The sequence below is a fragment of the Eufriesea mexicana genome, unplaced genomic scaffold, assembly GCF_001483705.2.
Source record: "Eufriesea mexicana isolate 0111107269 unplaced genomic scaffold, ASM148370v2 scaffold876, whole genome shotgun sequence".
NCBI classification, from domain to species: Eukaryota; Metazoa; Arthropoda; class Insecta; order Hymenoptera; family Apidae; genus Eufriesea; species Eufriesea mexicana.
The window spans coordinates 154,801-173,629 of NW_016909003.1; the positions used below are offsets into that span (position 1 = coordinate 154,801).

Below are 18,829 nucleotides of genomic sequence, written 5' to 3' on the forward strand. Positions count from 1 at the left end.
CGAAAATGTGAAATATACAGAATTGATGACCTATTGTGATCACTTTGATTGTATTCATCATTAATGAATTAATTTTTTCTGCATTTCGCTATATAATTTAACAAAATCAAGTCTCATTATCTCAAAAATTTGTTGATGTCTTACCATAAACAATTATGAGTGCTCTTATTTATAACTGTCGCCTCTATGACTCTTTACTTCATCGTTCAATCAGCTTTTATTCATTCACACACGCTACACACACACACATGATGCATCCCAAATACCTCATGCCCATTCCAATAACTCATTCATTTTTCTCGCATAATCTTAAAATAAACGCCCACTCGTCATTGATATCGATAATCATTCGAAATATTCTCACTTCTACAGTAATGAAACTTTCCTCCATTAAATTGGAAATGAAATTAAAAAAAAAAAATTAAATATACGTTAATCTCATGCATGAATTAAGTTAAGTAAGACATGACTAATTAAAGTCATTAAACCTTCACGTGAAGTACTGATACAACGATCGAACGGAGACGTAACTGCGTTTTCCAGTAGTTCGTGTCAATCATAAGAACTACAGATGACACGTAATATCCATTGCTCACGAGGAGCACACCGGGTTGGGTGTAGAAAGGGGACAGGGCGAGTAATAAATGAGTTTACTATAACAATTTGTCACGTATGGACCAACGATAAGTAGTTGCATTTTTCAGCGACACACGCTGTGATCCTCGAAGGCTGGATTAATTTACATTTTCAGCAAAAGCAGCGTAAATAATTCGGATTACTTGTAGATCGAGTCGAGGCGACATCCCGGTCTCCTTTTTCCTTTTGGTATTCCACTCGCAATTATCTGTCACCTTAACGGTACAGGAGTTAAGAGGCTTTAAATTCTGCTGCGAGGAATGCGACGCGGAATTAAAATACGCGGCTGATACGGCAAGCTTGTCAGCTGGAAGAGGGCCGCTTGCGGTAGGCGCGTAATTATGTATGGAAAAAGGAGTTGCTGCCGAACGACTGCTCGATATCGGGGATGAGATGTAGATATATGTAGCCGGTTTCAGAAGTTTAGGATTAACGTGATTCCAAACGGAACGCCATTTTAATGAAGGAATTAAACATCGCGGGTATTACGAAGACACTTTTGAAATTGAAAATATCAGCTGTTTAATTAAAAGCAATATATTTTGGAGTATTTATAAATTTATAAGAATATTTATGAATTTATAAATAATAGAAATTGCATTTAAAAAAATGTATATTTACAGATTTATTTAAAAATGGAAATTATATTTACGAAAATGTGTATTCATAAATTTTTAAAGAAGAGAAATTTAATTTACGAAACTGTGTATTATATAAGTTTGTAAAGAATAAAAATTGAATTATGGAAAAGTATATCTATATATTTATAAAAAATAGAAATTCCATTTGTAAAAATGATGTATGACATATGTATTTATGTACAATAGTATATATTTAGAGTCATATATAGGCCATATATATAACAATATGTGATTTTACATACATCTGAGTCTTCTTTTGCATAACATTTATTTACTTCTGTATAATTATTTATATGATGAATTATTATACCTTTCGCACAGTTTGTGTTGCTTAGAACAAATTTTATACTTTCTGGCTAAATGTTATTTTCATGAAATTTTGTATACACCTTTCCTTTCCATAATACTCCTTTACTGTATAAAAACAGTCAGAATGGGAAACTATATTTTATATCTAAATATTTATGTGAAAAATTGAAACGTTGAAAGAAAAATTATTTCTATTAATAATCTTAATTAATTAAATCTGAAGCGTTTGTTATTTAGCCTCATTTCATTTTCATTTAACTGAAAACATTATAAAGGTATATTTAAATATAAAATACATAATTATATTATATACAAAAACTGAAAATTTTTCATTCTCTTAATGTTTCTTAGAAAATATTATATTAAAAATAAATTCAGTAAATATTATTTTTCCAAAGCATAAAATTTATGATTAGAAGAAGCAGAACCATTTCTAGTTATACTCCGGCTACAAATTCGATCTAATTTTTCATTTAATGTCAGAAGAGGGAATGGAACTCGATCTCGCAAAGCCACTAACGAAAAGATTAAAGCGAAAACATAACCAGACACATTGGATACAAACATTAACCATGTCGTTCAGTGCGAGCTAATTTTCTGTCCCAAGGGAACCGCCAAAATTAGAATCTTAAGCAGAGGAGAATAAGTCAAAAAGTGCGCCACATGGTCGCTTTCACGGCGGAAGTTAATTAACGAGCTGGTCACCATGAAACTTCAAACAGCGAGAAAATCTTTGTCGGGTTAATTAGTATTCTACAACGCGTCGTGAAACACGATCAAAAATTCGTCGTTTGGGAGGAGCTGGGGAAAAATTATGGTCCACGAACGCGAAATTAACTCGTTCGAATTGCAAACGAAACACGTTTAAAAATGCTCCATTTATAAGGAATTAGAAGCATAATGACAGCCTGCCAATGCAAAATTAAGTGATACGAAATCAGAAATGTTGTGCAATCGAAAATACCCCGTTTGAAAGAAACTAAAAGCAAAATGGCGGGTCACGAACATAAATTTAAATCGTATAGATCTTCGGTGACACGCGAAAATGTTTCTTTCGCACGAGAAATAAAACGGTGGATCGTGAATGCAAATTTAAATCAAACAAACTGTCAACGAATCACGGTTGACAACATCTGATTCGTAAAAAAGTAAAAATAAAATGGTGGTCCACGGATAGAAATTTAAACCAAACAAATTGTTGACAGAACGTGGAAATTCTTCCTTTGTAAAGAACTGAACAGAAAATGGCGGTGTAAAAACGAAAATTGCTCGTTTGTAAACAAATCTGGGAATAAAATGACGATCTACAAATGCTAACTTAAAAATTAAAATCTTATAAATCAACGAGGAAACGTGATCGAAAATTCCTGATCTGCGAAAAACTCGCCACAAAATGGCGGTTCATAGCGGGGTATTTAAATGATACAAAATAGCGAATGAATCACGATTGGAAATTCCTCTTCGTTCTTAATGAATTATTATAGAAACAAATGACGAGCGATGGGAAGAAATTCAAAATAATACGAATGATCTATAACATACTCTATCCATTAAATAGTGATCGAAGAAGGAAATGGCAGCCCAAAACGAAAATTCCTCGTTTGTAAACAAATCCGGGACCAAAATGACGTTCTACAAATGTTAACTTAAAAATTAAAATCGTATAAATCAACGAGGAAACGTGATCGAAAATTCCTGATCTGCGAAAAACTCGCCACAAAATGGCGGTTCATAGTGGGGTATTTAAATCGTACAAAATAGCCAACGAATCACGATTGAAAATTCCTCTTCGTTCTTAATGAATTATTATAGAAACAAATGGCGAGCGACGGAAAGAAATTCAAATAACATAAATTAAATAGTGATCGAGGAAGAAAATGGCGAACCGCGAACGCGAGTTTAAACCCTGCAAATAATCACAGTCGCGGGAATTAAAGTTACTCTTCGAATAGAGGCGATTCGGTGGAACTGGAGTTTTCCCCTAGCTTTTCTCTTTCCCACTGACCTCCATTATCCTCCCAACTCCACGAGACCTTTTTCCTCCGGGCCCTTTCTCCTCGTCCCTTCTTTCTATTCCGCCTTTGCATGCCTCGTGGCAACGAGGCGGAATGTTACGGCCAGGGATAAACTATCCTTTCAGACGGAGACCCGAAGGAGAAAATTGGCTGGATCGTGTTTGTTACAGCACGGGATCGTTTGTGCTCGCGATAAATCGACGCTGGATCATGATTGATCCCGATCTAACGAACGCGCCTGTCCGATCAGAATGATGGAAGGGGGTCGGAGAGTATCGAACAGGCGTCAATTGGATGATCGAATTCCGCAATAAGCAGGTCGCTTTGTATTTATCGGGCCGGGTTCAATATTTGTCGAATTATGTAAATGAGATACGTTCCAGCTTGAGATATAGCAGGTGCAATGAGTTTGAATCTTCTTGCGGATCTGGGATACACGTTCTCGAAGGTTGTTCTTGCGACAGTTTGTCGATGCCGGTGTCAGGAAATGATTTGAAGATTGATTTAGATAGGTGGCTATGGAATAAGTTTTTCAGCTGGAGTTTTATGCGTGTGCTATTGTGTGCGAAGGTTTAGGTAAATTGGGTTAGGTATGGGGCAAGCAATATTACATGGGAACGGAATACGCGTGGGGGTGAGAAACGGGTTTCGCGTTTAACGAATTTATTGGATATTCAGTTGGAAATTCTGATGTGGTGGGTGTTCCCGGAATTTCTATAATATAATTCCAATGGATGAATCTTTATTTTGGAAATCTTGTTGAAAATACTGTCGAATAGCTATCGAAGCAATTTGTTATCATTTTTGAATGTTCATTGTGAAATTGACGAATTCGTGATTTAAATGAAATGTGATATATATTTGTATGTCTTCTAATGTGTAGAATTTATTTAAAAACTAATGTTAATAACAAAGTGACTATATTTAGATATTATAATGAGGTTTCAAGAGGTTTTGAATGACAACACCTGGTCTGACGATACAAATTGTCAAGCTTCAACGAATAAAATCAGGCTTTCCTCATATTAAGATCCCAAAAGCCATCTGATAAAACACTAACTTATTTTCATATTATATGATCTCAGGGGTCATATAGGTTTAAAGTTCCAGACTTGTAAAATTCTCTATAGTATATTACGTCCTCGGTTTACACGAAATAAATTGCAGTTTTTCATGACTTTAAAGTTGACAGGAAAACACAATTGTATTATAATTTCAAAAGACACTTCGTCTTCCTTACTTGACCTAATCAAATTTCAAGCGTCATCATTTTCCAGGACTTTCCTGGTAATTAGACCAAGCAAGAGAAGTTTGAATTTCGAAAAGCCGAGAAATGAGTCTCGAAATGTCCTCGCGATTTGAAATTCTCGAAAGCCAAGTAGGAAACTTTAGCTCTTAAAACAAAGTATTCCTCTTACGAAACAAAATCTTCGAGTCCGAGGAGTTGAAAATAAAAACAAAAACATAAGCAGTTTTAGTTTCCAGAGTTCGAGCTTTCGAAGATACAAGAATTTCGAAATCTTACGAAGCTTCAGATTTCAACTTTAAGAATTTGGAGTCTGTATTCGAGTTCACCTTCGGTAATAAAAATATTAGTTTTATTATTAATATGGTAACATAATAATTTATAATACCACGATACGTGTGCTATTCTTTGCATGATAATATAATTATCTGCAATAACACAGCATCAATTTTATTATTAGAATAATAATGCAATTGTCTATACTTACACAACGTTCCCTAAATAAGTATAATAATAATCTCTTTTTCTACGTTCCATCTCGCAACTTCACTTTCTCGCATTTCACTCACCCACAAGCCATACAGATACTACTACAACAGCCTTTTTATTGTTAGCCTGCTAATATAATAATTTATTATAACACAATAGCTCTAATGTAACAATAATAATAAGAATAATAATAATACCAAATTTCATACTTTTCAATTTTATCAATACCCTAATTATTGCATATCTCACAATTTCACTCGTCCACAATCCATACAAATGCTACAACAGTCTTCATATTATTAGCCTAGTAATATAATTATTTATTACAACACGATACCCGTAAAATAATAATAATAATAGTACAAAATTTCATACTTGACAATTTTGTCAATACCCTTACCACCCCGTTGTGGTAATAGTTGGCATAGATTTTTTAATATTAAATATAATATAATTTTTAATATTATATATTCATGTAAAATAAATTATATTTATAAGAAAGAATGAATGGAACGAGTATGCGTGTAATGAATGAAGCGTGGTACAGACTGTGTATATTTATGTGATGCATGAAAGAGAAGAGGACAAATGAGAGAGTATTACGATAGGTCAGTTACAATTTAGAATTGATTGAGAACAAACGCGTGTAAACAGAATTAGATATATTTCCTCGATAATTTTTAGCCTGCGTTATAACAATGTTTAATAAATATATAATAATTTCATTTAAATATAGTATCCACAACTAACACCCATATTCGACAATTCCACTTTCCCACGCCTGCCTAACCCACAAACAAACGATTCAAGGAGCATGTCGCAGCGAAATAGCATTAAAGTACCAAAAGAGAAGTAAACATCCGGCTTGATCTCCTACCATCCAGCCTAATCTCCTCGCTCATACATAAACCTACCACGTAGGTGGTTTGCCTTGGAAAAAAAAAAAAAAGAAAAAAAAGAAAGAAAAAGAAAGAGAGGAACTGAGCAGTATTTCACGTTTTCTAGACCAGCATGCAAAGAATCCAAAGTCGGCCGTGTGTATTTTCGTAATATACGATCGAATTGGATCGTGACCTGGGAGATGTGCGTATAAAGCTCATAGTCAACGAGCAATGGAATAATGGTACCCGCGGGCCTGGTAATAAAAACGGCACGGGAGACTATATCGTTCTGTCATGCAGCCCTTATCGATCGAGCCCGTTTCCGCCTGACTTTTCGGAGATAACGTATTGAAATATTGGAACGTCGTTTCGCGCGAATCCTGCTGCCAGAATGTACAAGGTGGCACCAACGGGAAACGAGTTATTTTTTCCAATTTTTATTTATCTTTCTTTTTTATTATTTTACCCCTTTTTCGGTTCCTTTTTCCCGTTCCAGTTTTATCGCGACCACGCGACGTTCTTGTTACTGTTTATGACAAATAGTCCAGCTATCGACGATCGGTCGGACACGCGGACACTTTTTTGCCAGGAAGCGATTTCGATCTTGCATCGATTGTTTGGAAGCGATTGGACGATATGGGGATGGACGGGATGGACGACGTATGGCATGGCTCACGCGGAGATGTTTATTCATCGATATGTGGAGAAATGTATCGATATATGGAACATTGAGTACTCGTAGGCTCGTCGTTTCATTTCGATTCTAGGTGAAATTGTAAATTTCTTTCCAATTTTACACGTAGAATTGAATTTTTTATTTTCGTGTCCTGGACTGGTATAATATCATTTTACATAGATGCTGAAAATTGGTTTTACTGTAAAGCAATTGAAAATAAATTACCAAATACTGACTTATAATAAAATTTGGTTTTTATAGAATTAATCACGTGAGTTTTATTTTAGTAAAATTCTAACGAAATTTCTTTAGAAAAAGTGATAAATTCTGATAGATATTAAATTTATAATTGAATCGGACTCTATTGTAATTGTATTGTTAATAAAAATAAAAATAGTCTAACTAAATTCCTTTAGAAAATTTGATAAGTCCTAATAGATATTACATTTCTAATTTATTCAGACTCTAATTACAATTGTAATTTTACTAAAACTAAACTAATCATACAAATCTTGTTTTAATAAAATTCTAACGAAATTCCTACAGAAAATTTGATAAATCCTAATGGATATTAAATTTATAATTAATTTTAACTATAATTCCAATTTTAATTATAAATTTACAATTCTTATAATTGTCATATGTAAACTGACAGTAAAATCACTATTAACCGATATCAATAATTCTAATCATAAATTACAATGGAAAAATTCGAGTAGGGCGGCTATTAGAAGAGCATCGTGACTAGACAAATCGATAGCGATGCACCTGTTCGATGATTCGTGTATAACTGCTTCTATATCCCGAGTTCAAGAATTTCTGATCACATGGCCGGATAATCGAGAGTCACCGACTCGACGTCCTAATCGGTGTCCGGATAACCAGCGTTCCACCGTAATTACACGTTAATGGAACGAAGAGATATCATCGTGCGATCATACGAGCGGATAATGACATATTAATTGACGTACTGTTTCTTTGAAATCGTGCACCACTTCTGTGAATCACCCAGTCCGTCTATTCCGTTTCGTAATGACTCGTATTCGTTAGCTTCTTGCATCGCATACGCGCGACTGCTTTTTGCTAGGTTTGATTGACTGGCAGCTTGATTAATTATTCAAGAATTCATATCAGCTGGTATTTTTTACCTGTATCTATTATCCTTTAAAGGAAGTGTGATTAGAGTTCTCCTTAATTTCCAGTGCTTATGCAATTACGTTTCCGGGGATCAGCTACGACTTTGTATACAGACGTATCATTATTCCTGATTTATGCTGATTACAAGAATAGGTGTTTCTAGGTTGTTATTCAGGAAAAACAAAGAACTATAATGAATATTCCAGGGCAAGATTAAAATTTAATTTTTGCCTTGAAATAATTTTCTTTTATGTTTATTGTAATGAGGGACTATATTATACATTACACGGCATAGACAGTATAATTTAAAAAGAAAAATATTAACTGGAAAAAATACTGGTGAGACATTTATGAGTGATTGCTATGTCGACACTTAGAGTGTATAAATAACTTCTTCTCGAATACTCACGATTGACGATTTATTCTTGCGAAATGTTTAAATTACTAAAATTGTTTAATGAAATTCCACAATCCTTTTGCTTTAAGTAATTATGAAAAATTGAAATTCTTTGAACGTTGCAAATAATAAAAATGATTTATATTTCTTATTATAGAGAAATAGTTGATAGATCAATTGAGTAAGTCATTCTAGCTGTACGAAGAATTAATTAATTCCAATTTAATTTGACAGAAGGAATTTTAATAGACACGAATTTCTGTTAACAAATATCTGTTTACATATTATGCAATAAAATATTCATTATCTGAATACTTATTGTGCAAATTTTCCTGGTTATTTAAATGAAAGTATAAACAATATACTCCAATACAACTTAACATAATGAAATATTTAAATAATTTACTAGTAAAAAAGAAATATATAATTCATAAGTAGCGATATATTGATATTGACAGAATATTCTATCTATGTTATAAAATAATGACTCTAAGATAAAATGACTATCCCTCTGTCCAAATATTTCCTCAACTAAACACTCATATCTGCCTATTAATTTTGAAAATATTCTTCTCGAAAAGAGTTAATTCATCATAAATACCATTCAATTATTTCATAACCAATTCACCTGTCAATTTACCATTAACTACCAAAACCTATGAATTTCCATATCAACATAACCACACACCACCACCACCACAAACACCACATAATTATTAATATTTATTCTTATACAATTTTTATTTTGAATGAAATAAATAACGCTTGACCAAAATTAACTGTCTTTTTAATACCTAATTTTTCATAATTAAATTTAACTTGACTGATTTAATCTGAAATCAATTTCCAAGAATAGGAATACAAATTTTCTATTCAAGACCTTACACATGTGCAACTATCCTGTTATTTATTCCCATTTTATTCACAGGTGTCGCGAAGAGAGCAACGAGTGTGAAACAAATATTCAAATATAAAATGTAAGAGGACTCATGTGCGAATCCATTCGTCATCCTGCGACTCATTATCCGGTTAGAGTTCTCAGAAATTTCGAATCATTGCCTAAGTCTTGGAACACGATTACGCGAGTGTATTCGTCACGAACAGGGCTCCCTACGTAATTCGATTGCTCGTAACTACGCGTAAGAAGATTTACGAAGAAAGTTTTAATTGTTAGCCCAGTGAAAGAGCAGTGGGAGTGACCGGCTAGATAGAAATAACGAATATACTTTCAGGATGATAACAGCGAAACCGTTATTCAGTTCCACTCGATCGCACCTTGGATTATGGCTAGCTCGATAAATTGCAAGTTTCTGGTTAAATTGTACTGTAAATCATACCACGATATTTTACGAGAGAGTCTCTTTCGTTGGGTAGATGAAATTAATTCATAAGAACGGAGTGAGGTCTCGTAATCGTTCCTTGAATTATACCTATCTCGGTAAATTGGAAGTTTTACTTTTGGTAAATCGTGCTGTAAATCACGCTGCAAAATTTTATGCTGATGACTGTTTCATTGGACAGACGAAGTTAGATTATGCGAGTGAGAAGAGGCCTTTTGATTGCTTTCAATAAATTGAAAGTTTCTGATTATATCGTACTGTGTAACTCATGCTGCATAATTTTATATTATAGGTTTATATTATTTTCAATTATACCTATTGCAAGGAATTGGAAATTTATTGTTACATTCTGCTATAAATCATGCTATAAAATTTCACGTTGAAGGCTTTTGTTTCATTTTAGAGAAGAAATTAGTTCCAACGAGTAAGAAAAGGATTCGAGTATAAAATTTCTGGTAGCAAAAGGAATTTAAGTTGTGTGGAATAAATGATGGGGGATTTATTAAAATTATAAAATTAGAATTTCGATGGTTTTATCCTGTTTTGTCAACCCCTAGAAGTATGGAATGAGAGTGGTAACGTTAGAGTTTCAGGTATATAGAGAAGCCTACGGCTCTAGCGCTATACTAACTTTAGAATGTCATGTATACTAAAGAATGTTCAATATGGAGACAAGATATAGTGGTTAATAGCTTTGGTAATTGAGATATTTAGGTCAAAGGGAATTCTTTCTTCCTAAAACTTAAACTCTTCTTAATTTCAATGGCGCCACCTACATTTCGCTTTTATTGGATGATTTAAATCCATGGCCTGTGTATTAAATGACAGCTTTACATATGGAAATGCCTGACATACTATGCAACGTATTGTCCACGAATAGTATCGTTTCACTCCTTTCGCGTATTTTTGACAGTTAGGTTTAACTGTCCCATATTAAAAAATATACCTAGAAAGAAAATTAGGCTCTCAATCTCTCACCCATAAATTTGTATTCCTTCCAACCACTCGTAATTAAATAATTTTCAACAAATACTCTAAATCCACAGGAAAACCCTATAAATACAATTTATCATTTGAAAATCCCTACAGACTCGTATCGAAATTATTTCTATAAAATATACCATATTTAAGCTTTCCACTTGCGCATGCAAAAATATAATAATATAAAACTCAAGTCCACCACACTGAAACCTACTACGACTCGTTAAATGACCGGTAGATGAAGAAGTAGAAGATTTTTCGCCAAAAATATATAATGAGAACGTTGAGAAATTAATTATATGCATATCAGGAAGAAAATCGCGACAACACGTGATCGAAGCGATAATGGTGTATATGAAATTTTCAATGCAAATTTCAGAAATGTTCGTTTATGTCTTGACAGATTTACTGTTAAGACACGACGACGTCGTCGAAGGGCACTGGTTTGACCTAGCCCGACAGCCAAGCAGGATGTACTTGCTAGCTGAGCGATTAGCGTTGAAATTAATTGAAGGCTGACGAGGGTCGGGGGCGAGGAAAAAAGTGTCACCTAATTAACGTGAACGGCAGCATCGTGGCTAATCGGTAGGCCGGTTCGCGCCTGGACCCCTAATTGAGATTACTTATTAATGACGAACGATTTGCAGTGGCTGGCTTGGCTACTAGCAGCCAAGGAGAAGAGCGATGGTCTCGTTCGTTTGATAACTTAATTGTCGGCCGGCTCCATGGCGAGCAAATAAAGGATTACACGGCCCTATTGGCCAGCGACCTTTTTCACGAATTCTCCGATTCAATGGACCTACGAACGAACACTGGAGGATTAACTCGATGCCACGACGATTCTCATTGAAACCTCGCGTTTAAATCGAAATTACCGGGAAACCGAGGTAAATTGCAGCGAAACGGGAAAATTATAGCTGCGATCGCAGCAATGATTGCTATTAATTATATTGTGATTGATCGAATGTTGATGAGGAACAGATTGGAAATTTATTAAGTTTAATGTACCGAGTTAAGTGATTTAATGCGTAATTCGTTATAGGAGGATTAAATATTGTGGTATTTTATGCGTAGCTGTTATTTAATAACTCGTGCTTGTATCAGATAAATTGTGTATTTTCTTAATATTTTATTAATACATTTTCATTAACGCAGGAGCTACTGACGTTTTAATGTGTACCTAAAAATAGTTTGCAGAGATAATAGAAATTTTAGAAGATGAAGGTATAACTATATTTACATATCAACAAGTGTCAATATTAATTTTAATAAAGGCAGGTATATTCTTTTCCGTAATTATAAGAACGAAAAATAACAATAAAGTTTTGAGAATAATGTAATATAATTTTCTGATATTATTTAGAACACCTAACTCTAATATTTTGAGATATTCATTGAAGTATGCTATAAATAACAATCTACTTGCAATCCTTACTTTCATAACTAATAAAAATATTCTGTAATATTATATAGGGTTCTATAAAAATATCATAATATCAAAACTATTGAAACAATTTCCTACGTCAATTTTCAGTCCCTAGTTAGTTATAAATTAACTAATTTTTAAAATAACTCGATATAATGTGGTATTTCGCATATAATAAAGTCAAGGAATGTGAAATGATGTCATGGTTTGAATTGTTTAATAAAACATGATAACAAACATACGAAAAACGAAGGAATTGCTAACGGATTTGCTATAATTACGTTGTAAAATAAGAATAAGTCGAGGATCGGTGTAATCATCAGATATTGACACTCGATTGCGAAATGTTCAACGAACCTGCCGAAAGGAGATTAATGTCGATACAAAATTAAATTTATCATTCTACGAAGTTTATTTCGATTTTGTTCCATCAGAATGAACGAATCATCAGTTCTTCGTATCAGTGTACCACGAGTATTAATTTTATCTCGACATACTTTTTCTTTCAAATTTCTCCAGGGATAAAATTCTAGTAGCGTGAGATCAGGCGATCATGAAGGCCAAAGCATTGTTCTCTTATATCTCACATTTTTCTTACTACTCTTTAATAAAGCTCCGAACAACCTACGTTTATATATCTTCCCTTATTTATATCTCTCTTATTTACACATTATGATCACATACTTCAGTCGCTAAAAATTGAGGCACCCTGTATAGGCAAATTGAAAATATGGGAAAATATGTCAGAAGTATATACAAATTATACAGTATAATATAAATATTATTATTACAATTATATTCTATAATAATATAGATTACCGTACATAAATTGCGACAAATCTCATTGGGAATATTTATCAGAAATACATACAATTAATATGATGTACTATTATACACAAATTATTAATAAATTGTGTATCCCTGAAATTCTTTCTACGTGGTAAATCAGTACCAAGTAAAAACTAGTAAAGCGATTGATTTTCTAGAAAGTATAAGAAATTGCATTAAACTGGAGTTAAAAGAATAAAAAAATACTTTAAAGCACTAAACTGCTTTCCATAATGTTTCTTCATTTTTAAAGGTTTCCTGGGTTTGAGGATTAAAATAAGTAGAACGTACTAAAAAGCTATTCAAATTAACCAATTTGAAGAAAACCGTGTTCAAAAAACACGTTAAAGAAAATCGAGCAAGAAATGTACTATACAAAAAGAGTCCCTTATTTATTAATATTATACGTATAATTATAAACCTGCCTAAAGTATAACAAAAACATAAAAGAACAAGAACACGGTATAAAATATATCCAGTCCAAGGAAAATGAAATAAAAAGTTTGTAATTAAAAAATACGAAAATAGAAATACTACACAAACCACCAGACAGGGTTATTAATGACACCGCATATAAAACCATTAATAAACCGTCACGAATAGAAGGAAACGAGTGCGATAAAGTAAATAGCGAACAATTTTGTCGCGTGAAATGTAAGAATAAGCAACGTAATTTGGCCGTGAGAAAATTAGGAATAAAGTAGGCCTCTTTCCATGACGCGATATCTACTTCGTTATTTCTTAGCGGATCGCGAGTTCTCGGCGAATGACGTCTTAATTTCAGATAAAATATCAGCCGCGAGAAAAGTACCGGGATCGTGATAAACGAGGGGACGGAGGGATTTCAAAAGTACCTAATGAGATTCTATTGTAGCACCGCGGGAAATTATTCGGGCCGTTCCATTAATTTCCTGTTATCTGGTAAACGATACAACAATAGAGGGAGGAAGAAATGTTGCAGCGGAGAAACTGGGAAAAAATTACACCGTTACCGGCCACGTAAGAAGGCGGAGGAAATTTTCTTTGTCGAAATGAAATACGTAAGGGAGTAAAGTACACCTGCACAGGATGCCCCGTGCGTGCTGCACCTTTGTGATTCGAATGCTTACGTAGTTTTAACGAGGATGGAACGTTCGTTCAGGCGAGAATCGCTGCGAAGGAAAGCGATGTATATTTTCTTTCAATTTATGCACGCCAAGGAAAGATAAGGATGTAGAATATAAAGACGCGTTTAATTACTACAATAATTAAGAGGGAAAAAATTTGATTTCGAATGAAATTCGTATCTATTAAAAATTGAATACGAGCTCACGTGATTTTATTTCTAATATAATTAATACAAATTTTTTATTCATATTAATCCTAATTTTTTTTTCAACCTTTTTTACTACGGTAACGAGCCGAACTGGTCACGAATTCTTGACGAATATTAGATTTGTATATGCTATTGTACACTTGTCATACGACCAAAATTATATTTAACGAGTTTCAACGTGACCAAAGTTCGACGAAATTCTAAAATTGTTGTATAACTTTATCGTGAATGGACCATAGGTATAGTGGTCACCTAAAATTAACACTTTCGCCTACAATACTATGTGAAACTCGTGGTACCGAAAATCGTGCCAAGCACGAGCATCGTGGATGAAAGGCGAGGTTTGTAGATAGAACTCAACGTAAACAAGACGAGTCAGGTTCAGTCAGACCCGTGGTTAATTTTCGCCGACGTCTTTCTGTCTCAGCTACGTGTTATTCTTGAAATGGCTCGACGCATGACCGACTTTGTTGTTGACTATGGCACGCGCCATCGGAACGTAGATCGTAGGGCGAGGGGTTACATACTCTTCCAATACGTCATTTCTCAGAATTAAATCATAGTTCAAACCTCCTTTCTCTAAAATATTCTATCTTCGCGTATTCTACGCTACCAACTTTTCAACGGACATAAACATTAACTAAAAGCAACGTTCCGTACGTTTACCTATTTTATTTCACGCTCGGGTGTACCATTTCAAATATCCCGCCCCGCGATCCGGCCCGCGAAAATAAACATCACACGTGGAATAGGGAATACGCGTTATTACGAGCGCAGTACGATACAACGTACCGTTGAAAGCTACGTCTTTCGAGACCGGTAAATTAAACGCCTCATTCCCGCTAAAAACATACCTGCTGAAACAATGCGCCGGGGCGTCTGGCTGAAACGGAAGCCCGCAACCAGCCATAGACGGAAGCTCGTGTACGGCGGAGAGACGCGTAATGCGATCTCCCGCGCCACAGCCGGTCCCGTTCCGAAGTACGCACTGCGCGCGCACGCGAGAGAGACAGAACGAGGTGGCGCGTGGTGGGGATAGGCAGCGTCACGTGGTTGCGAGAGAGACCGAAACTGTGAGTGGTGGGGATAGGCAGTGTTACGCGGACGCGATTCAAGGTGGAAATTGAAATGCACGAGATCGGTGGCGCGCTTAGAATGGAGGTCACGCGTGGCTAGGAGGATGCAGCCGCAAATTATAGGATGATTATAAATTAATGCATTAGTATCAGGACGTAGCAGGCGTCAGAGGTGCGAGTGTCGGGCGGCGTTATCACGTTAGTCGCGAGCGAGCGAGCAAAATAATTAGAACGAGCCGGCTCTGTGTATATAGACTACATAGACGTAAGCCAGCCGGGAAAGCCTATTTCCGACTAAACGGATAACCCCCCAACGGGTATTAATCGCCAGGCGAGTAGAGACGATGCTTAAGGTGACGGGACGGCGTCGAATCCGAGATGACTCGCGATTTCTTCAAAATTGACCTTAATCCGTGTCCGTCTGGCGCTGGCCTCGCGCGCCGACGTTAATTAAATTTGCGCGGACAGTCGTTCCATTGGAGAGGGGAGTCGAGACGGGGTGGAAAAGCTCGAGTCGCCGATTTAACGGTTAGATCGGAGCTCGTTACGAGAGGCCGGTCGTAATTTATTTTTCTAAGCTTCGTTAGGGGTAGGTCTGGAAAGAGTTTCGTTTCCCAGGGGAAAGATCTCGTCTGTACCACGACAATTTCAAAGATATTTTCTGAAATGATAGTGGGGCATATTGCTAAATACGCCTGTTGAATATTAGCCGCAGTTATTCGATGGTTTCATAGATATAATTAATTAAAGATGCATGCTATCATTTCAATCAGTGTGGTATAGTTGGGGCCCTTCCCTTGTTAGAGCACATGGACGTTTCATTTTCATTTTGTTTCTGGGGTGGACATTGTTCGAATAATTTCTGATACATTGATAGAAATTGAAGGAATTTTTTGTATATTTAAAATAATATATTTCTAACGTTGTCAACGAACGTTGAATAAATTTGCAGTAAGTCTTTTGGAAAGGGTGTGGACTTTTAGGTTTAAAAGAAAATCGTTTTTAAGTAAAACGTACTGAAAGTCTGGAGACCGAATTTATCAAACTTTGAACACTTATTTCAGGTAGCCTTCAAGATTTTTAATATTTTACTTGTTTCAATTTGAGAGATATAAAACTTTATACTTCGATAGCATTAAAAGTTCCAGAAGTTTTATCCTACGGGCTAAAAATCATAGTTTGTACGAAGTGCAAAAAGGAAGATTAGTATTATCGTAAAATTCTTTAATATTTTCCTGCTTCTTCGTTAGAAAGTTATTATTACGTATAAGATCTCGTACTGAAACTGATTTAAGCAATTCTAAATATTATAATTGTAGTCTAAAAAATCCTTCATGAAATCCTGTATAATGATAACATTAGATCGAGGAAATACAACTTCCCGAAAATTTCAAATTAGCAAATGTATATCGTGTCTTAAATTTCATCAATTATTGAAACTCACGTTGAGAAAATAAAATTTATCAGAACTTAGTTATTCAACGCCATAAACCCTCTATAAACTCATGTAACTCTTCTACGAGTTTAAATTTGGAGTACGTGTACGTTAAAAGCTGCAGAAAGTACAAATTTAGCATTTGAGGAAGCTTATGTAAATGTTAGGATAGTTGAACGTTAGTTCGTAAGATTCAAATCTTCTGATTCCTCGGCCTTGTGGCTAGAAGCAGGAAAATGCCATCGACAATAACGTTTTCGGAGATATAACCGCAAATAATCCACGTCAAATAGAATACAGGATAGAATTTCAAATGAGGGTACTCTGTTCTGCCATTATTCACTTAGGCAAAACAAGAATAACAAAGAAAGTGAATAAACAGATGACAAGCATGTGGAATAGAAAAAGGAAGTATTCACCTTGGTGAAAGATAAATGACAGATAAACAAAGCCTCGCGTGTTCCAAATAATCGTACAAAAATTAAAAAATTAAAAATATAAAAATTTATCCAAACCCTTATAGAATTCTTATTCGATAAATAATCAATCTAGAACTTTTCACTTTTAACTCTCGATAAACTTTATAATTTTAATTTACAATGTTCGGAAAAGCTATAAAAATTATTTGCGGATTTTTAAAAAATTTATTCCCAGGAAGATCTACAAGGCGCGAATGACAATTAGAACACGGAAAGAATATTTCTATAGTAAGAGCTAATTATTAAATAATTTGAAATACAATTATTAAAAGTTACAGTATATATAGAATTATTTGAATGAATATGAAGAAATGAATCTGAGGAGTCATTCTGAAACTAAAAATTATCGAAAATAACACAATTCTTATGACGAAGTATTCCACGATCTGCTGTACTAAACTTTACCCTTGAAGACCAGATATTCCCATTCATTCGGCGCAAACCCGTCGTCCCTCGAAATCACCGAATCCATCAAAGCAGGATTCACGTGGCACGTACGACAGACTTTCCATTGCCGAGTCCCATGCGAAACGTTGGAAAGCACCCTGGCGTTTCGGAAACTCGCGCCACCCCCGCAGTAACAGAAGGCGAAACGAGATTTAGGAAAATTCGATCGGCCGATCGAGACGTTTCTCCCACTGGCGGCTAACAAGCAATGCCAGCGACAAAGTGTAGCGGAAATTGCGCCTCGATCGTTGAATATTCGACGCGGTTTCCGGGACGCCCTCGACCAAGATGACGCCGGTGCTCGAAGCCTGGCGTCGTGGAAACGCTGGAAAAATCTCGTTACAGCGACGTGGCCGCGTTTTACGACGGCATAGTCGAACAGCTCCCCGGAGTTTCGCGGTCAGGAGCTGCGAGAAACCATTTTATCACCTCGAAAGCTTTCGCCGCGATGTTTACGAGGCGGAAAAGCACGGCGCATTTCCAACGGTGCTTTCGCACAGGCCCGAGCCGCGTTTAGCCGCGAAACAATCGTCACAAGGCTGAACCTACGTGCTCCATCCGCGACGCCATGGGACGACCACGGTATTTATGGGGACACGCGATCGTTTTTCGAACCACGATTGCCTGCGTCCTCACGATGGCGTTTATCTGCGATTGTCGGGAGAATCGTTAAGGAAGGTAGAGATTCACTGCTCGCTGGGTTATCCGTGTGGTTTCTTCGCGATCTCCACAGTGTTTTCGCCTAATGTCGGCAGATGTGTTCTTCTTACTTCGTGCTATGTCTCATCGGTTTTTATTCCTCTCGACGCGTGTTTTAATATTTATGAGTGTTTCCCGGCAGCCGGGATCTTGGCGAACTTCATTTCCGTTGAAAACACGGTGATAGTTACGTGTGATGTATCGTGTCTCGATTCGTTAGTTGAAGGTTTACCTTTTTCTACGGTGAGATTGTTATTTGGGAGATGATGGTCAGTTTCGTAATGTAATAGCACAGTAGAATGCCCGTTGTCTGGATTATTTGAGTGGATAGACAAGTGTTCGTATGACAGAATTTGTGTTTGATATTTCACTATAT

The 18,829-nt window shown here is 35.5% G+C and overlaps 1 protein-coding gene across 1 annotated transcript in view; it reads right to left on the reverse strand.

Annotated features, from left to right (window-relative positions):
- Nucleotides 1–15,242, reverse strand: part of LOC108546965 (trichohyalin) — a 38,512-nt gene extending 23,270 nt beyond the window's left edge. The window contains exon 1 of the mRNA XM_017899279.1: nt 15,172–15,242. Within this exon, the coding sequence (XP_017754768.1) occupies nt 15,172–15,227 (56 nt within the window). The 5' untranslated portion in view covers nt 15,228–15,242. The remainder of the gene's footprint in view (nt 1–15,171) is intronic.
- Between the last annotated feature and the right edge of the window lie 3,587 nt (nt 15,243–18,829).